General features: G+C 44.1%; 2 protein-coding genes across 3 annotated transcripts in view; one reads left to right on the top strand and one right to left on the bottom strand.

The window, feature by feature from the left end:
- Window positions 1-618: 618 nt before the first annotated feature.
- Window positions 619-3,115, top strand: LOC115112265 (G2/mitotic-specific cyclin-B2-like). Its single transcript, XM_029639209.2, has 8 exons — window positions 619-781; window positions 1,165-1,281; window positions 1,379-1,636; window positions 1,726-1,884; window positions 1,961-2,197; window positions 2,352-2,492; window positions 2,627-2,737; window positions 2,838-3,115. The coding sequence occupies exons 1-8, from the start codon at window positions 755-757 to the stop codon at window positions 2,952-2,954; spliced, it is 1,167 nt and encodes a 388-aa protein (XP_029495069.1). The 5' UTR covers window positions 619-754; the 3' UTR covers window positions 2,955-3,115.
- Window positions 3,116-3,248: 133 nt separating this feature from the next.
- Window positions 3,249-20,705, bottom strand: part of LOC115112264 (unconventional myosin-Ie-like) — a 56,379-nt gene continuing 38,922 nt past the window's right edge. Inside the window, exons 14-29 of one of the 2 annotated variants that reach the window (XM_029639207.1) lie at window positions 20,465-20,632; window positions 19,791-19,876; window positions 18,274-18,355; window positions 17,759-17,865; window positions 16,956-17,054; window positions 15,940-16,084; window positions 10,137-10,251; window positions 9,791-9,960; window positions 9,549-9,694; window positions 7,874-8,020; window positions 7,490-7,647; window positions 7,296-7,385; window positions 6,988-7,201; window positions 6,713-6,748; window positions 5,193-5,362; window positions 3,249-5,033 (exon numbers count right to left, since the gene is read on the bottom strand). In XM_029639207.1, the coding sequence (XP_029495067.1) occupies window positions 4,957-5,033; window positions 5,193-5,362; window positions 6,713-6,748; window positions 6,988-7,201; window positions 7,296-7,385; window positions 7,490-7,647; window positions 7,874-8,020; window positions 9,549-9,694; window positions 9,791-9,960; window positions 10,137-10,251; window positions 15,940-16,084; window positions 16,956-17,054; window positions 17,759-17,865; window positions 18,274-18,355; window positions 19,791-19,876; window positions 20,465-20,632 (2,010 nt within the window). In that variant the 3' untranslated portion in view covers window positions 3,249-4,956. The remainder of the gene's footprint in view (window positions 5,034-5,192; window positions 5,363-6,712; window positions 6,749-6,987; window positions 7,202-7,295; window positions 7,386-7,489; window positions 7,648-7,873; window positions 8,021-9,548; window positions 9,695-9,790; window positions 9,961-10,136; window positions 10,252-15,939; window positions 16,085-16,955; window positions 17,055-17,758; window positions 17,866-18,273; window positions 18,356-19,790; window positions 19,877-20,464; window positions 20,633-20,705) is intronic. The other variant, XM_029639208.1, reaches the window with a different exon arrangement.

Below are 20,705 nucleotides of genomic sequence, written 5' to 3'. Positions count from 1 at the left end.
ACTACTCATCAATCAGTGAAGACCAAGTGTAGTGTTTAGCCAAGAGTAGCCAATATTAGCATTTTGGTCAATTCATAAAATATATGTTATTTTGGCCAAGTGGATATATCAGCAATATATAAATGTATGAAGATTTTACACTATTGTGGAGAGATGTACTGCTTGGATTCTTTACCAATGATAGAAATAAGTTTAAACAATTTTATGTAATTCATTTAATTATTATTTTGGCCAAATTTCATATTCACAAATATTCATTTACAAACAAAACACCACATTTTCTTACCTTACAAAAATTAATTGTACTATATTTTAAGACAATTAAATACTCTACTAACAAAAAAGCTGTTAGAATTATAAGTGTATGTATGTCCCTTAAGGTCCTTGTGTAATGTGATATTGTACCCCCTAGCCCAATTGTCCTTTGTATCTTATTTATGTATACTTGTGTTCCCCCATGTACTTTTTGTATTGATTTGTTGTTGAAAAAAAAGAAAAGAAATTAGATCTGTTCTGATTGTGTGACGTCATTCGTGATTTCTCTTTGGCAACCAATGAAAGAGGTGCATTCTATGAAGCGGTATCCAATTAGAATCAACAGAGCGGTATTTGAATGACTGTGGAATTGTTCGTTGAGACTTGTTTACTTTGGCCTTGTGTCTGTGGAGATAGCGAGCAAATAACAGAACTAAAAGCGGAGTTTTGCCTATTATAGCTGGCTATCTAACTGCCTTGTTTTTAACAACGCGTAAAGATGTCGTCATTGGAAGTTCGTGCTGCGGTGAGTTTTTACAATATGGACAAGCAAATGTGTTTTTGTGTGCATGTTACTCACAGCTAACGTTAACGTTACTTGCGCTTGTTAAAGTAATACGGCTTCGTAGTTTTCTGCTTTCAGCTTGCTATTTTTAGTTTAGCTAGCCAATTTGTTATCTAGTAGGTAAGCAACTAAAATGCCAAAATTGAGTTATTTAACCTGCCTGAACATCTAGCTAGGTAAGTTACCTAGTGTAATGTGGCATGGTTAAATTGAACATTTTTGTCAATAACTGACGACATTAGTAGTCGGCAGTTTCTTTGTTAGCTAGCAAGCGATGCATAACTTGTATTAGTTATATTTTGTGTTCACATGGTTGGTTTGACGGGTCATGTTTTCTTAAACAGTTATGGAACGCAGACAACCCAGCACTAATGGGAAAAGCAAACGTAGCTGGAGCAAGAAGGGCTGTGCTTGGAGAGCTGTCCAACTTTCCCAATGCCAGCAAAGCGGTGCCGTCCAAGGTATGTTGTCTTACACGGTATTATTTGGTCCATTGTCTGATTTCACTTGCTACTCGCCCAGATCGTCCTCAAATATGCCTCTCTAAACTCTCTACAGAAGACTGTTGCTGCTGCTAAGGCTTCAACCAAACAATCTATGAACCAAAAAGACCAGCCAGCAGCTGTTCGGACTAAACGTTCCCCAGTTCCTCAGCCTGAAGAGTCTGCTAACGTGTCCATGAAAGAAGAGGAATTGTGTCAAGCGTTCTCAGTAGCTCTACTTGCTGTAGAAGACATTGATGAAGGGGATTCAGACATGCCACAACTGTGCTCTGAATATATAAAGGATATCTATGGATATTTGCAGTGCCTTGAGGTAACTTGTGCTTTCTCTCTAGGACAACATGGTGCTTACTCGTTAAATATTTTGTACTGGTTTATCTTGATGTCTTCCTTTCTCAACAGACCCAGCAGTCTGTCCGGCCCAAGTACATGGATGGCTATGAGATCAATGGACGAATGCGCGCTCTCCTGATTGACTGGCTGATTCAGGTGCATTCCAGGTTCCAGCTACTGCAGGAGACTCTGTATTTGACTGTGGCCATCCTGGATCGCTTTCTTCAGGTAAGCCTTGTTTTAAAAAAATACACAAAAAAATGTTATATCCCTGTTTACTTTTTCTAACCCCTCTCTTATCAAGGTGCAAACTATCGGCCGCAAGAAGCTCCAGCTGGTTGGCGTGACTGCCATGTTGTTGGCATCCAAGTATGAAGAGATGTATTCCCCGGAGATTGGTGATTTCGTTTACATCACAGACAATGCATTCACCAAGGCCCATATTCGTGAGATGGAACAGATGATTCTGCAGAGTCTGAACTTTGAGCTTGGACGGCCTCTACCCCTACACTTCCTCAGGAGAGCCTCCAAGGCTGGCAATGTAGGTTGTTCAATGACATGCATGTTTTCATAGTTTTTTCTTTACTGGTGTAGTTATTAAAATTGCCTATTGAGGTCGAAAAGCAATCAACTGACGCGTTACCAGAAGGTTACAGTATTACTTGCATGCAATGGCTTAACCAGTGTCCTTTCAGGCTGATGTTGAGAAGCACACACTAGCCAAATACCTCATGGAACTGACCCTCCTTGACTATGACATGGTGCACTACCATCCTTCTGAGATTGCTGCTGCAGCCTTGTGCCTCTCCCAGCTGCTGCTTGATGAGCTCAACTGGGTAAGCTGCTGTCTCATGGAAATTATTTGGATGTTTATGGGATGTCCACTCAAATTATCATAGATTATGTTCAAACAGATTTGTTGCTAGCAACAGGTATGGTTAATTTACTATTGGTTATGCTTCTTTTGCAGACTCTAACGCAGGAGCATTACTCTACCTATAATGAGAACCACCTCAAGCCAATCATGCAGCACATCGCCAAAAATGTTGTCTCTGTCACCGAAGGGCGAACAAAGCTTCAGGTAAGTTGTCTGATTTTAATCTTACACCATTGGATTTGGGTAATATGATACATGCCAGATCTTGGAAAGAACCTGAACCATTGACTAACTTGTGTTCCAGGCTGTCAAGAACAAGTATGCAAGCAGCAGGCTAATGAGGATCAGCCTCATCCCTCAGCTGAAGTCTGCTGTTGTAAACGACATGGCTGCTGCTCTGCTCCCAGAACATAAACCCTGATGTGTGACTAGACTGATTCTTAATCTGCTGCACTTTATTTTTTAACTTGTTTTTTGTCTTTAAGTATCTATCGTGAGATGGCCTTTTTAGACTGCTGCTTTTAAGTACATGTAAATATTTAAATTTGTACAAATAAACATTTTGAACCATCTTAAACATCACCTGTAGTCAAAGTACTAACACTCACTCCAAATGTGAACAGGAGTATAATGCATTTTATACACAACTAATAGTTGCGCTACGGTAACATTATGGGCCAGCCATTTCATTAAGACATGTAATATCACCTTGAAATTAAGTACAGTATAATGGTCAAGTTTATTGGCATGTACTGTGTGTTGACTTTTCTGTATGGTTTTACAGCCCTGTGTTCCTGAACAAACGGCATGTAGTCTCGCCAATGCTTATTGACCAACTGGTTAAGTTGGCAAAGCTACAAACACCTGGGCCCAAGCAATGGGTAATTAGTAAGGAAAGTAGTATTTCCTGTCCAGCTAGGGCAGGATGGGAAAGAGGCCGGGTTGAGTGTTTATGCAAAAATCACTAACATCTTTAATTACATGAAATGCAGAGTAACTACATTAGTACATGCTTTAAGTAATTTGCCATAATGCACAAATGTATTTTCCACCATACAGGACCACAATTACCTATACCTGTAAAAAAAGAATCCAATGTTTTAGGGCTCTATTCAATCCATAGTGCTGAAGATCTGCTGCAGCTCTTAGACAACATTCACGGTAAACGCTTCATGACGGCTCAATTGGAAATTAACACCGCTCTTCCACGCTACTTCGGTGATATGGCTTGAATCCAGCCCTTAATGAGTGATTTCATAAATGGAGAATGCAAAAGCTGTGGAAAACATGATCAATGGAATTAATCTTTTACTTTCACCTGAAAGAACAAACTCTATAGTCTGACCCATACTGTGCACTAAAATCTACATAAAAAGCACCATTTAACAGTTGACTTCATTCCTAAATGTGAAGATGTACATACAGTATACCTAAAATTTTAGAACGGGCATTTTAGATCCATGTAAACAAATGATTCTCCAGTAACTAGGCCCATCTCTAGTTTGGCAACCTTTAAAAATATCCAATTATTAGCTGTGGCAGGAGTGACCAGTCTGTCCAAGTTAATACCTGTAGCTACTGATAAAGTGCTTATAAACCAGACAATACACAAAGTACAGTGTGGCCCAAGAGTTCTAGGGAAATCACTTGCATTTTGGAAATAAGAGCAGGGGATTCCTGAAGATTTACCTATTGAAAGTTACACTGCATTTCCTTTTCCCACAAGTGATTGCATCTGTTTAGCTGACCATTAACAATTGGCATTGTTTTGAGCACTTGGTTATCAAACCAATTTGATTGTTTTTATGGTGAAATGCATTGCCGACGTTTATAAAATCACAGTGCAATGAACTATTAATGTCCATTTGATGTAAATGTCTTGTCAACATATTTTTTTATAGCCAATACATCTAAATTCAGCTTAGCAGCACAAATCCCCTTTAAACAATTATCTGAAACAGACAGTGGCTTCTTGGAAACAACCCATAATTCATGTTAAAACCCTTTCATTTCCAAAATGAGAAATCTGAAAAATGTAGTTACAACCTGGTTCCACATATCATGCATATAATTTATATGCATCCAAAATATCACCTAACCATAGCGAAGTGAAAAAGGGAGGGAGAATGTAGAAAGCTATATAAATACAATAAATATTTGTTCAGTGCTCACAGGGATTGTGTAGCGATTTGTCCTCCGATCCTCAAAAATAGAACTTCATTGCAAGCATGACACTCGTCTGTCCAGAATAACAGGAAGTTACATCCAGAAGAAGGCTACAATGCAGGAGTGGTGAAAAAAAATGTCAGTTTCTCTCTTCTCTCACAAAATCTCTGTTTTGTAGCTCTATCTCCTCCCTTCAGTCAGTAGAGCTGTGTACTTCTCTTCTGGTGATTGACAGTCAGCTGTTATTCATGCAGCTCCTAGATCTTGCTGACGTAGTTGTTGGGGAACAGGCCTTGCTTTGCCCGTAGCCTCCCCGTCCACCAGCCAGAAGCATCTGATCAAGAAGAAAGACTTAGCTTACAATGGGACCAAAGTGTTACATTTTTAAGTGTGAAAGAGTTAAAATGCAAACGTTTTATGCACCCCGCACCAACCAAAATCCAATCATTTCCCCTTTGTGCGATGATGTGATTTCTGCCTCCTGTGTATTTACCTTCCTTGATGATGTCGATGACGTCGTCTGCATTGAAGCTGAGCTCATCTGTGTCCTGAGCATCATAGGCATAAAGGGCTTTGCACTGGGGCACCTGGGGCTTGGGTTTGGGGGCAGGTTTGGGTCGCCCCCCCCCTGGGGGTGGTCTACTGACCGACTGTCTTTGGACACTGAGGAATAAAGAGAAAGACAACAGGAGCGAGCCTTAGTTATCAAAGAAAAGAAAGTCTCCTATCCTTCATTAGTGTGACACTATTCTACTGGCTGACTAGAACACTACAGTCAGTCATTAGGAAAGCTGGTGATTGTGTGGCTTTAGCAAAGGATGTGAAGTTATCGATATTGGAATGAAAGGACATACCATGTGAGTTTGTGTGGTAGTTATTATTGGATTGGTTTGTGCTTACATTGTTTCTTTCAAAGACACCTGACTAAATAGAATTTGATATGCACAGTTTCACCACAAGATGGCGAGCCATCCCATAGATTTGTCTCGGTACAACTATGTACAACACTATTGATGCCTTTCCATTTAGGATTTACCCCAGTGTTTTACCCAGAAGGCTCAGACTTTTCTGTTTCCATTTACGCGGGCTGGCACCTGTGTCTCACTGGGCCCTGACTCCGGCAGACCTGCTCTGCATGGGAGCCAAGGCAAGCCCTGGGTACTTTTCAACTGGTACTTACAGTACATAACAATGGCTAACAGTGAATTTTAACACCTTCTCGTAAAGCAACAGTTTTGAAAGATGCAGAGATGGTTGATTATGCGCACCACAAGTCTTTAGTGTCATACTAAAGACTAGTTATTGTGGAAACACAATAACACTAGAGCTCACATTAGCATAAAACAATGGTAACCCCCATGGTGTGGGGGTAAGTCTCATTGGAAATCACCACATGGTATTATGGAGTGTAAAACACTGGAAAGTTGTTTGTAAATACAGTGAATTAACTTGAGAAGGCTAGAGATGAAAAAACACACAACCCCTTCATGAAGTCAACCAATAAGCAAACTATCACACCAAAGGAATCACCAATAAAAAAGTAATATCTTGCTTCCCCAAGATATGTATCCAGGATATCTCAAAACCATTGAGACGTACCCAATGGAGGTTTTCCATGTTAACTGACACCAAACCCAATTTTGGGAGAAAAAAGTAAGCCCAGTAATTTGCAAGCAGTGGGATTTAGCGATATAATATGACAATAGATTCCATATCAGGAATCCATATCATGCCTTTGAAGGTATAATTCTGGAGCAAAATAACTCTTCAACAACAGAATGATTGACAGCATGTTACTGGGCTCAGACTTTTTCCAGTAGTTTCATCCAATCAGATGATAGGGTTTGCCTTCTTCTGATTCAACATTAGCTGTAAGAGAGATGTCTACAAGCAAGAAGGTGAGCATCTAGCTACAGGAGAGCCAGGGAGAGATATACACATCATGCCAGTGAGCTGCGCCTGGCTTGGCTAAGGCCTGAACCATCACCCAACACACCGCAAACACTGACTCACATTCCTCCATTCGAAGCTGTCCGGGCGCCTCCATTACTATAAAGGAATACATCAACCAAGTTACTCTCTGTGTGTGTGTGTGTGTGTGTGTGTGTGTGTGTGTGTGTGTGTACACACTGAAACAACACTGCACCATACTAATACACACCATACTCATCCTCAGTATTTACATGTTTATGTAAGAGCAAACATATCTGTATAGTAAGTCATTATAGTTATCAGTCATTAGGGCTGTGGATTGGGAGGTAATCAGGGCTGTTGGTGCCAGTACTCACCCTGCCGCCCCCTGTTCAGGGACCTTCAGACAGTCCAGGTTTGGCTGGTTGGGCTTAGGATGGTTGCTGCCTCTCTCCTTCATAATGACGTTGTTGGGCAGGAAGGGGCGGGACCCATTGCCTGTTGACGGAGGCCTCTGATTGGAATGCTGTGAGGCGTTCCTCTGATTGGCTATGTGGTTGGTGTTTTTCGGACCACCATTCTGATGGGCAACTGTGACAAAGAGGACGATGGTTGTCATCGAGTGTTGCTAACTGCTTTATTATGTACAGGGGTGAGGGCCTACATCAGCTAATGATTATTCTACCTGGAGGCCCAGGGGGAGCCCGTGTGGGAGTGTTCAGATGGGTTCTGGACACGCTGGAGCGACTCTGAGTGAAGCTCTTCTTGGTGGGACCTACAAAGGGGACTCTAAGTCAGTAAACAGCATGTTTCAGACAACACCATGTCGATTGAATCCTGATGTGGAGGGATGGTACACACTACTCCTGTAATACTCACGTGTGTTCTTGGGCAGACCGGCTCCAATGCTGACCTGCAGCGTCTTACTGGAGGGCTTTGTGACAGCCACGTCCCCCTGGCCCTGGACAAACATCACCTGTCTGGAGCCGCCTCCACTCAGGAAACCCCAGTTCTCCTTCTTCAGCTTCAGCTCCAGTCTGAGAGACAGAGCAGAGAGCATCTCCCTTACAACCACTGACTCAAACCATCCACTGGAAACTGCCAGAGAAATGTCATCCGTTATCTCAGTACCAAATCAAAAGCAGTATTTCCAGAACAACCCCAGAGTATTGTAAATAATGTTGACCAAAGCTTTGTCTACTTCCACTCCACCCATATATCGCACTGTCTGTTTAAAGGCATGTTTGTGTTTACAGCACGTACGTGGTGCCAAACTTGAGCGGCAGCTTCCTCTGGGTCCTCTCCTCGAACCTGCGGGCCAGCAGGCTGATGAACTCGGTCTTAAAGGTGCACTCCAGCAGGCTGTCATACTCCTGCTCATGCAGGATCAGCAGGTCGTCCTGCATCGTGCTGAGGAACAGGGACAGACCAATCAGTTGGTACTGGGAAGTAACTTTGTGACATGCACTGTAATGTGACAGATATTAATCAAGTTTGATTTGAAGTTTGAACTGATATGTTGGAGGAGAGTGATTGTGAATTCGACATTCGATTCTATTGTCACAAAACATAGTACATCTGCATGTAAACGCCAAACGCTCCAGATTAATTATTTTATTTTACCAGGCAGGTCAATTAAGAACAAATTCCCTCCTGAATGACGGCCATTTGTTTTGTTGAAGTCACCAGTAAAGACAAATAATACTGACAGCATCAGTCCAGAGTTCAGGTCAGGTCAGGTCAATTATTATGACCCACATTACTTCATGATCCACTAAGCTTGATATTTGCATATAACCAGCGAGAGGCAACGCAGCAGGTAAATAAGGAGAAAGGGAAACCTGTTCCTGCAACTCACACAGCGATGCACTGTTTCCCCCCAATGAACTAAAGTCTTCTCCAATGAGCTTTTTACAATGCCTGCTTTCCCTCCCAGCACCACCTGGTTCATATTACCCACAACCCCCCACTCAATCACACAGACTCAAAAGCCACGTCTGTGCCTCTACAAAGTCTTCTACAATGTCATGTGCAACATTCAAACAGATAAGTACTGAACAACAAGCAATATGATAATACAAGTCCTACAGTTACACTCATAATCCAGTTGAGTGTTAAACACGGCTTTGACCAGTCAAGTGTTTTCTCTTTCTTTTGTCCTCACTGATTATATGCAAATGTAAAGCTTAGTGGGTCACAGAGTAATGTGGGTCGTAATAATTGACCTGACCTCTGGGCTGATGCTGTCGGTATTATTTGTCTTTACTGGTGACTTCAACAAAACGGCCGTCATTGTAAATAAGAATTTCTTCTTAATTGACCTGCCTGGTAAAATAAAGGCAGAATAAAATAATTACTCTGAAGCGTACTATGTAGTTGTGTTGAGAATGTGTATTCAAATAGCCTTTACACAGCCGCACACACAGGAGCAGACATATACAAGAGGTTTGAATCTCTTCCATGTTTGTAATACACATTTTAAGGAACATGGGGACTTGAGTGATCGTACTTCCAGACTTCGTAGCTTTTACATTTCTGCAGATAGCTGTAGCTTAACATGTTGGGTTTCTGTGAGCTGACAGAACAATCTCATGTGTAATGGGGGGCTGATTCCTGAGCTGTTTATCAAGTTTCTTATTGAGACTCAGTGAGTAGTATCTTTTGTGCTTGGAAATACAGAAACGCAGATACCATGAATGTACAACCGTTTGGATGACATCACTGACAAGAACAATAGTCTCTATGTACAGTACATTGTGCATCTATTTGTGACCCCTGGTGAAAAGTGTTGCACTTTAACTAGCTGGCTTTGCGAGGCCTTGAGTTTGCTGGTCCTGTGTTTTCTTACTGCCTAAGGGGAATAAACACTAAACAGTCAGTATGGGGCTAGGCAGACCCTGCCAGCATCTCCTGGCGCCTAGGACCTGGGTCATAATACCTCAGAGACACAGCCAGAATCTTCTCCACATCAATCCGCCTCTTCAGTACCTCGGTCACCTGACCTTTCTCAGGGCCCTGCTTCACCTTTTCTCTCCCAATCAGGTACATACACTTCGGGGTCAGGATCAAGTCTCTCTTAATGCCCTGGAAACACATATGGACAGAGAGGAGACAAATGGTCATTGGACTAACAATATCAGAAACAAACAAACAGAGAATTCTGCTGCTCAAGACACCCACTTTGAAGCGACGGTCGTATTTTGTGACTTTGTCAGCGAAGTCAACCTTTTCCCTCTTGGCCAGGAACTGTCGTAGCTCAGGCCTGTCGTCCATACCGAGGTAGTCCCCCACAAAGTTCCTGTTGAGGCTGTGTCTCCTCCTCTCCTTCCTGTTCACCAGCAGGTCAGAGGCTGGGGACAGACACACAGGGACAGGCAGTCAGACAAGGATGCATACATACAGTCTCAATTCAGTTCATTTTCAGAAGCATTAGACCAGAACCTTGATACTATTTGACATCTAAGTTTTAATATTAGTCATGACGATTAGGCTATTTAGTTATTTTCAAAACATGATTGTCACTCACCTTCCTCCCTCATCTGAACGTACTTCTTGCGGGCCACATACTTGCGCCAGGCTTTCTGGATGGCCCTGGCGTGGCTGTCAAACTTACGTTCCCTTGTCTCCTCCAACAGGAAGAGCTGTAGAAAGAGGCACAGATATGAAAACATTTATACCTGAACAACCTGTGACAGCAAAACATACTGGGCATACCTCAGTGTAGACACACCCAAATACAATGACAGGGATGACTGTACAGACATATTGTTAATGCCTGAAGAAATCTGAATATACAAACATTCCAAGTTTTTTCAGATTCCATGCCTAATACGCTATTTTCTCCAATGTCCAGGCTCATGCGCACAGATAGTAACAGTACTATGGGTGGGTGGGCCATCAAGTCCTAAGCCCACCCTGGCTCAACTACCTCCCTCTCATTTCCTAATGGCCCCCCAGACACCCAGCATCAAATCTCCCCACCCCTGTCCCAGACTAAATATCATGCCCACTCACACATGCCCAATGCAGCCCTGGCACTGCCACACCCCTGCCACAGGCCACACAGGCTCAGTCATGTCCTATCACTTTACCCTTTAGTTACTAAACACATTCAAACTAGATCTGAATGTCAAATCAAATCCAAGTTTATTGGTCACATGCACACGCTCCTCAACGCTCATCAACAATTTGGTAAATAACAATATCGATCAAAATGTTAAGTTTAAGATTTTTTTTAAATAAAAACAAGTATGAGTAGTAAGTTCACAATAGAACAAAAAGTATGATTGATTTAACTAAATTAATGTTTATACATGTTAAAATAAAATGGGGAAAAAATCAATAGTGAGGATAAGAATGACCATGAAAGGAAGGAGATGACTGTTAAAGAGACTGTAGAGCCAGTGTTTAATCTGGGCTGGGAGTGTGTTTAATCTGGGCTGGGAGTGTGTTTAATCTGGGCTGGGAGTGTGTTTAATCTGGGCTGGGAGTGTGTTTAATCTGGGCTGGGAGTGTGTTTAAGCCATCCAGACCTTTAACTCTGAGCAGCATCTGACAGTGTCACACCTCTGACAGACAGTGTCTCACAGGGCTAACCATTAGCACCTTGTGAGACAGTCTACTCTGAAGAGAGAGTGATTCTACTCTTGGCCTGGACTCAAACTATGTCATCTAATAGCATGAAGAGAAAAAAAATGCTTTAGCCATGTACTAATCTCTCCGAGTTGGGCATCTCCGGCGCGGCCCATGCTCGGATTGCGTCCTACCTGACAGGTCGCTCCTACCAGGTGGCGTGGCGAGAATCTGTCTCCTCACCACACGCTCTCACCACTGGTGTCCCCCAGGGCTCTGTTCTAGGCCCTCTCCTATTCTCGCTATACACCAAGTCACTTGGCTCTGTCATAACCTCACATGGTCTCTCCTATCATTGCTATGCAGACGACACACAATTAATCTTCTCCTTTCCCCCCTCTGATGACCAGGTGGCGAATCGCATCTCTGCATGTCTGGCAGACATATCAGTGTGGATGACGGATCACCACCTCAAGCTGAACCTCGGCAAGACGGAGCTGCTCTTCCTCCCGGGGAAGGACTGCCCGTTCCATGATCTCGCCATCACGGTTGACAACTCCATCGTGTCCTCCTCCCAGAGCGCTAAGAACCTTGGCGTGATCCTGGACAACACCCTGTCGTTCTCAACTAACATCAAGGCGGTGGCCCGTTCCTGTAGGTTCATGCTCTACAACACATATGTCAGAGTCAAGGCCCGCAGGCCACATCCGGCCCGCAAGAAGGTTTTTACGGCCCCTGGGATGATCTTGATTTATTATTAGAACCGCCCGCAGCAAGCCGGCAGCCCGCAGATCTTTTACACGCACCAATACTACATTTCCCACAATGCAAAGGTGACGCCCGAGCAGTAGGCTGCTTCATTTCAATATTTATTGGCACAGCAGTCGTCAGCATCACAGTAAAATTAACTTTCAGATACCCATCAAAAATGGCAAAACGGAAGGTGGATACTGAGAACCGGGGTTTCAAACAAGGTGGGAGTCGGAGTATATGTTCACGAAGGTAGCTGGAAAACCTGTGTGTCTTCTGTGTGGAGAAAGTGTGGCGGTACTGAAAGAGTATAATCTGAGACGACATTATGAAACGAAACACGCGGACAAAAACAAGAATATGGACATGGAACAAAGGCTACAAAAGGCAGAGGAATTAAAACGAGGCCTCAAATCTCGACAGGCTCTGTTCAAAAAAGCCAAATCACAAGGCCAGGCTGCTGTCAAGGCCAGTTTTATTTTGGCAGAAGAGATCGCTAAATCAGCCCGGCCATTTACGGAGGGGATTTCATCAAAAACTGCATGATTAAAGTTTGTGACGAAGTTTGCCCAGAAAAAAGGCAACTCTTTTTAAATGTGAGTCTGAGCAGAAACACCATTGCCGAGAGAGTAGACCAGTTGTCCATCAATCTAAAAGAGCAGCTTGTGAAAAAGGGAAAAGATTTTATTGCATATTCCTTGGCTGTGGATGAGAGCACCGACATTTCTGACATTGCCCAGTTGTCAATTTTCATCCGCGGAGTGGACTCCAACCTAAGCGTGACAGAGGAGTTTTTGGCTTTACGTCCTATGCATGGCACAACTACGGGGCATGATTTGTATGAAGAGGTGTCAAGATGTGTAAATGAGATGGAGCTGCCTTGGGAAAAACTCGTGGGTTTGACAACCGACGGAGCACCTGCGATGTGTGGACACAGGAGCGGACTGGTGGCGAAGATACGGGAAAAGATGCAAGAGGAAAACGCGACAGGTGAGCTGACAGCTTATCATTGTATCATACACCAGGAAGCGTTGTGCGGTAAAGCCTTGAAAATGGAGCATGTAATGAGCATCATCACGCGCACAGTTAACTTTATCAGAGCCAAAGGTTTGAATCACCGCCAGTTCAAGGCATTTCTGACGGAGTTAGAAACGGAGCATGGTGATTTGCCTTATCACACAGAGGTGCGATGGCTAAGCCAGGGAAAGGTGCTTCAAAGATGTTTCGAGCTTCGTGAGGAGATTTGTCTGTTCTTGGACAGCAAAGGGAAAGACACAACACAACTCCGAGACGAAATGTTTCTGTGTGAAATGGCTTTTCTGTGTGACATTACGAGTCATCTGAATGCAATAAACTTGCAGCTGCAGGGTCGGGATCGTGTCATCTCTGATATGTACAGTACAGTGAAGGCATTTAAAACCAAACTGACTCTGTGGGAGACGCAGATGCGGAAAGAAAATTTGAGCCACTTTCCCAGCTGCCAGACCATGAAAGAGAAGCTCTCTACCAGTGCGTTCCCGAGCACACAGTTGGCTGATAAAATAGGTATGCTTGCCGCTGACTTTCGACGCCGATTTGCTGACTTTGAAGCACAAAAAAGCAGGTTGGAACTGCTCGGTAACCCATTTGCTGTTGACGTGGAAAGCTCACCACCAAACCTCCAAATGGAGTTGATTGACCTCCAATGCAATGATGCACTGAGGGCAAAATATGCGGCAGTGGGTGCTGCGGAGTTCGCCCGTTTCCTCCCGGCACAATGCCCCAGCTGCGCATCCAGGCTGCTCAAACGTTGTCTATGTTTGGCAGCACATACCTGTGTGAACAACTGTTTTCTTTGATGAACCTGAACAAAACATCACACAGAAGTCGACTTACTGCTGAACACCTCCACTCAATTCTGAGGATTTCTTCAGCTCAGAGCCTTACCCCGAACATTGATGAACTTGTGGAAAAGATGGGACACCACCAAGTATCACCCTCAACCTCAAACAAGTGAACATTACTGTGCAATCACATATTTAGAGTTTTTACTCAGTTCAAGTTTAAAAGTTAAAATTTAATATTTGTTTTCACTGCATGTTACTTCTCCTTAAACAAAGTGTTGTTTTTGATTAATAGATTTTTGCACTTTATTTTTTTGTATTTCAATCCAATTATATTTTAAAAATATTTCAGTTGAGTGGATGATAGAAAATTGCTATTATTGTTTTTTTCTTTGAAGTAAATTTAGCCCACTTTTGCTAAAATAGAAAATATAGTCTACTGATGGTGCCTTGAATACCGGTTTCTTTCATTTAATGTTCATGTTATGGGGATATTTATATAAAGGAAATTTGTCTTTTGTGTCTGTTGAAAATTAAAGATTACTGACAGAGCCATAAGAAAATATTGCTTTATTTATCTGATCATATTGTAATATATTTGTTAGGTTTTCAGTAGGTTCAATTAGGTTCACTAGACTATATGCGTCATTTAAAAATTTTTCAATGAACATTCGAACAGTCCGGCCCTCGTCTTGTAGCTGATTTTTTATTTGGCCCTCCGTCCATTTGACTTTGACACCCCTGCTCTACAACATCCGCAGAGTACGACCCTGCCTCACACAGGAAGCGGCGCAGGTCCTAATCCAGGCACTTGTCATCTCCCGTCTGGATTACTGCAACTCGCTGTTGGCTGGGCTCCCTGCCTGTGCCATTAAACCCCTACAACTCATCCAGAACGCCGCAGCCCGTCTGGTGTTCAACCTTCCCAAGTTCTCTCACGTCACCCCGCTCCTCCGCTCTCTCCACTGGCTTCCAGTTGAAGCTCGCATCCGCTACAAGACCATGGTGCTTGCCTACGGAGCTGTGAGGGGAACGGCACCTCAGTACCTCCAGGCTCTGATCAGGCCCTACACCCAAACAAGGGCACTGCGTTCATCCACCTCTGGCCTGCTCGCCTCCCTACCACTGAGGAAGTACAGTTCCCGCTCAGCCCAGTCAAAACTGTTCGCTGCTCTGGCCCCCCAATGGTGGAACAAACTCCCTCACGACGCCAGGACAGCGGAGTCAATCACCACCTTCCGGAGACACCTGAAACCCCACCTCTTTAAGGAATACCTAGGATAGGATAAAGTAATCCTTCTCTCCCCCCTTAAAAGACCTAGATGCACTATTGTAAAGTGGCTGTTCCACTGGATGTCATAAGGTGAAAGCACCAATTTGTAAGTCGCTCTGGATAAGAGCGTCTGCTAAATGACTTAAATGTAATGTAAATGTACTAATGACTTTGTGTCAGCGTCTTATCAGAGGGAGGTTTGTTTTGAGAAGCCTGGCAGCTGGGTAATCGCAGGGTCCGCCCCGTGTGATATTTGTGTTTCATAAGCACACCTCAGTCGCATGGGCTCAGGAGGGCAATGTGGAAGAAGGGGGGGTGGGAACTTGGCAGTCTGCTGCTGGAATCACACAAGGCCTGATTCAGGACTATGTAATGTATCTTCATGTATGTGTGTACAGATGTCAATAAGTGATCTCACGGGCTAGCCACAAGCACAGCTTTCATTGGAGCAGTGGGAAAAAGTGCAGTTACGGTGGAAAAAACACCCTCCAATGTCCCACCACCTCCTTGACCACAGCCTCGCACTGGAGTATGAGTTCCAGTGTAGTGTTGACTCAACAGCTCTGACATGGGCACCAGAGCTGGGTCTAACCCCCTCCTTCCTGCTCCCCAATCACAGATATACTGACATGTTTCTGAATACTACAGCCTTTTATGGTGTTCAGTCTAAAAACGATTGAGTCTTGGATTTCTCTCCCTGACAACAGAATTATTGCATGCCAACGCACATGTCAACAACACCATGGCAGCCTGTAGCCTATGAGAGATCTAATTCTACGCCTGTTCTAACCTGTTAGAAGAACGTTAGGTAGGTGGCATTTTCATTGGACGAAGGCAGGTTGGTGGTACAGGGGCGGTCACAGAGGTGTGGTCTAAATGTATGTAGGCAGGTCAGAGAGGGGTGGTCTTACCGACTCAGGTGCTTTGATGAAGACCTTTGTGCGTCCAAGCTGGAACTGGTCCTGGTCCATGTTGACTGCACGTAGGAGATGAAGAACACCCTGCTTCTCATCTCCACGCCATGTAGGCCATGACTCCTTAGTCAGGATGGCATACCTGAGGAACATAATGAGGGAGAGAGAAAGATAATTAGATGAAGACAAAGAGGAGAGAGGGAGATTGAGAGAGAAATCCACAACCAAACCCTCGTTTTGAATTTTGGACATGTTGTTGCAGCATTTGCGAGGGATTAAGCGTATGAGCAATGTAAGGCCTATGCCAGGTGTACAGGAGCGGTATACTATTGCTATCTCTGTCCTATATGATGCAATGGAGATGAAAGAGGTCTGAGGCGCATTAAGAAAATACATTCACCACAAGTCTAACAATACAATAACCAAACTCTAAACTCAGCCGTGCTTTTTCACAATGACTCTTATACAGTATGTGTATGATACAGTAAAGCCTACAACAGAAGCCCTGAGCTCTCCCTGTGTTCTATAGCAGTGGTTCTCATCAGGAGGCTCAGCACACAGCCTGTTCCTTCGAGCCTGCCAACACGAACATTAGCAAAGTGAGCACTTCCTGATTGCCTGCAAATGCCGACCCTGTGTCCTTTTCCTGAGAGAGATGAGAGAGAGACCGCCCTACCCTATACTGCCGACTGGGATAGGAGCATACAAAACCAACCGCTGTCATTCTGGGAGGGCAGGGCAGATTGTGTCACACGAAAGTGACTCATACATATATATATTCTTAATTCCATTCCTTTACTTGTGTGTATTGGCTATATGTTGTGACATTGTTAGATATTACTTGTTAAATATGGCTGCACTGTCAGAACTAGAAGCACAACCATTTCGCTACACTCGCAATAACATCTGCTAAACACGTGTATGTGACCAATCAAATTGATTTGATATACACTGAAAGTGTAGAATTCATTCATTCCTTTATGCCACTCTTCCCCCAGAAGGAAGGGCCTTACCTGTTGAGGAACTTCCTGAAGACTCTTCGGTAGGCATAGCCAGCACGCCTCACCCTGATGTTCTCCTTCAGGCCCAGGTACTCCACTTGGTGCTTTACCCTGAATAAAGAAGAGAGAGGGGAATACAGGGTCAGTCTGGCTGGGATGTATGAAGAAGGTTGGTCAGGTGGCTCAACCAACCCTTCACCACAAAGATATAGCAGTGAAGACGTTTATCTGTCAGCATCTACCTTCCTCCATTTCTAAGATAAATCTATGTAGATCAATTGTATTTTATAAGGAACCTTATGGTGGGGCTATAAAATAATTAATATTTTCCAACACTAAGGATACTGTAAGGTACTAAAGAATCTCTTTATGCACCCAGGCTTCCTGTGAAAACAGCAGTTCCGGTGCTAATTAGGCAGTCCGACCTGAGCCTGAGCCTGAGCCTGAGCCTGAGCCCAGCTCACTGCTGCTCACAACAGGAAGGCCATTAGGCCCAAACACAGCACCCTGCATCAATACATCTCGTACCCAGCCAGGGAGGAAAGGGAAGGAAAAACAGAGGGAATTAGAGTAAGAGTGTATCAGAGACTTCCTTCATCACCCAGTCTTAAAGAGGCCAGAACAGAGAAATATAGTATGATTCAACAAGCAGACCTAACAACATTGAGTTGAGTAATGGGATATCCTGCTCAATATCAATTGACAATCTCCAGAACAAACTGTAAATGATGTAATAAAAAATGCTTTAGTTTGACACACATCTCAAAGACTGTGTGTTTTGCAGTTCCCTGACATTTCAGTGTTCAGACACTCACCGGCTCTCCTCCCAGTCCTTGGGCTTCTTGGTCTCATTGGGTTTGATGCAGCGGATGTAGTGAGGGGTGCACTTCATCAGTGTCTGGACCAGGTCATTCGCTTGTTTCTGAACGGAGAAGGAGGAGGAAGAAGAGGAGGAGGGAGAGGATGAAGAATAGTTTGTGTTTAAAATATATCAACTGTATCTACATGTTGTTGATGAATCACTGTTTGTACTCCAAGCTGTAGTGTTCAGGGACACAGCACTGACACGACTGATTACAAGATGGTATCTTTGTGCTTGAAAGATACTGATGCGTGTCAGAGAGAGAACCTGAACCCTGATTAAAACTGTCATCGCTAGAACACAGCGACGACACTAAAACAACACTGGAGTGAATGAGCTTTTCATCCCCAGGCTCTGCATTTTCACCTGACAGAGAGTGATAAGGTCAGGTAGGGGCGTGGCCCACAGATACACCCATGTCACTGATGTACGGCGTACAAACACACGTCTCACAGCTGCTCAACACACCTTGATTTTACTGCCCGCTGTCGTCGGCCGGCCTTTCTTTTCGGCGTTGAGGTTATCTGGAAACAGGGCCCTGATGAAAGCTCTGTAGAGGAGAACCAGGGTGTAATAAGGACTGATAGACAACATTGGCAACATATATAGAAGACCAGGCTAAGACTGTTCTCCACTTTAGTTTTCTTAGAAGCAGCAAACTCAGGTCTGTGGAATCTCTGCGCTGGCTGCCAGAGGCTCAGCTCACATTGTTGTTTAGCTTCAGGGAACTGAGCTGAAGTTTGAATAACTGTGGTTTTAGCTGCTCTCCTGCCAAACTGTGACTTTTACTTCCTCAAAAATGTGCATTTTTATTGCACTGACTGGAAAGTTATACCAGCAAATATGGTATTTTCTTTATACTCATTCCTTGTAATCATGCTACAGTCAGAATGTCCTCACTCACAACATGGTCTCTAAACCCATGATGGATGTGTGCTGGTCAGAATGTAGCACATAGTTGCCAGCATTCCAGAACCTCAAGAACAGTTCTGATCTCAACCTTTCTGTTTATCACTTGAAGTGCTCAAAGTGCTCATTTTGCAGTCCTCAAATAAACCTGTTGTAAATAACAACAAGGTTCAAGTTCAAGAAATCTACTGCTTAAGGAATTACTTATTTGTTGTTGACAAACATACTAGTCAAGTAAAAACAAATACAGGGACAGTCAGGACACAGAATGTGCAAACGTTTACACACGAGGGCTACCATCTTTCCCTGCAGGAGTATTTGTCTGGTCTTAAACTTTTTAATCAAGGCCATGTGGACATAAGGGAGGATCAGTGGGCTTTGTGTGTGCAGATGGACCAGCAGCATGCTAACAATGTCCAGCTGACTATAATGATATTTTCTTTCTTCTCTGAGCAGACCTGCTGCGCTAAGGAATGAGGCTCCTTTCCCTCCACACATTGTCTGTGTGTCTATAAGTGTGTCTGTGTGTCTATAAGTGTGTCTGTGTGTGTGTGTGTGTGTGTGTGTGTGTGTGTGTGTGTGTGTGTGTGTGTGTGTGTGTGTGTGTGTGTGTGTGTGAGATCACGTGTCTGAATGGGGTTTGGGGGTCTTGGCATGGCCCACCGTGCAGGCCCCCCTGCAGGCTACACACAAAAGGGCTTTGGAGACTGTGGAGGCTGTTTGCACAGATGGCCACTGGCGGCACAAAGGAGGCCCAGGAACGTACAAGACGGGCAGGGGAGTCTACTCCTCAATGCGGCTCCCTAAGGAGACAGTGAGACACTCGCCAGACCTTAGAAGTCCTGAGCAAACCCCCAAGAGAGGGGAGAGCACCTCCAGCCCTGCACACGCCTATTGATCTGCCTTTTCCAGCTGCACTAGTCATCTGCAAGTCTCCTTCAGATGCATCCATTCATATAGATCATAATAGAAGATGACTCTTTGTGGACCTCTAAACAAAATGCTGGGCCCGGTCTCAGAAAGAACAGCTAGCTGCATATGCTCTCTAATGCTCGCATAAGTGATGAGTGACTTACATTTCGCTGCTTTGCATCAACTCGATGAGGTCACTGAAGAGGACGTCACGGTTCCTCTCACAGAAACCCTCTGCGTCGTAGGACACCTGGAGGAGAGATGTTAGAGGGTTAGTGACGATCACAGCACACAGTTAACCCATTCAGATAGCAGTTAGTACCCTCTGCTCAGTCCAGGTGCCCTATCAAAATTAACTGAGAGAATGTTAAGAGCAACAACAAAGAATTCATTGACAAAAGAGAAACGATTGATGACAGGTTCTCTGCAAGACCACCAATGTTGCATTTTTAAGCTTGCTTCCCAACTACAGCTATAGATCATCGGTATAACCAATATAGTCTGGGGTAGTACTGTAGGAATGTTCTAAGCCATGATGACTTAGGACCAGGACCCCTCCAAGCCATTATGACATGGTTAATTAGGACTTGTGGCATGCAGAGTGTACCAGGCGGAGACACCAAACACATCTGAAGCACACAGCACAGACCGTGAGAATGAAAGGGTGAGAGAAATGGAGAAAGAGTGAGAAAAGGACTGGAAAAAGATAAATAGATGACATGAGAAGAAGAAAGAGCACAACAGTGTGAAAGACAGAATGAGAGAAAGATACGGGGGAGAGACGAGAGATGAGAGGGATAAGGAGAGGAGAAGAGAGGTATATTGCAGTGTTGCAGACCTTGCCAGCGTAGTGGTGGATGATGAAGCCTTGGTTCCAGCTGTTGAAGTGTTCATGGGAGTTGATGGCCACCCTCAGCTTCTGCAGCATGGTCTGGTCTGCCCCCTCGCCCACCGCGTGCATGGTGGCACACACGTCATCCAGGATACTCATGATGCCAGGGGGGTTCTGGGAGGAGAACCAAAGAGATGAGCACAGAGAATAACCTCAGCCACAACACATCAGATCTAAAACATTAACA

This window comes from Oncorhynchus nerka, linkage group LG27, assembly GCF_034236695.1.
Source record: "Oncorhynchus nerka isolate Pitt River linkage group LG27, Oner_Uvic_2.0, whole genome shotgun sequence".
NCBI lineage: Eukaryota > Metazoa > Chordata > Actinopteri > Salmoniformes > Salmonidae > Oncorhynchus > Oncorhynchus nerka.
This window is presented reverse-complemented; position numbering and strand designations above follow the sequence as displayed.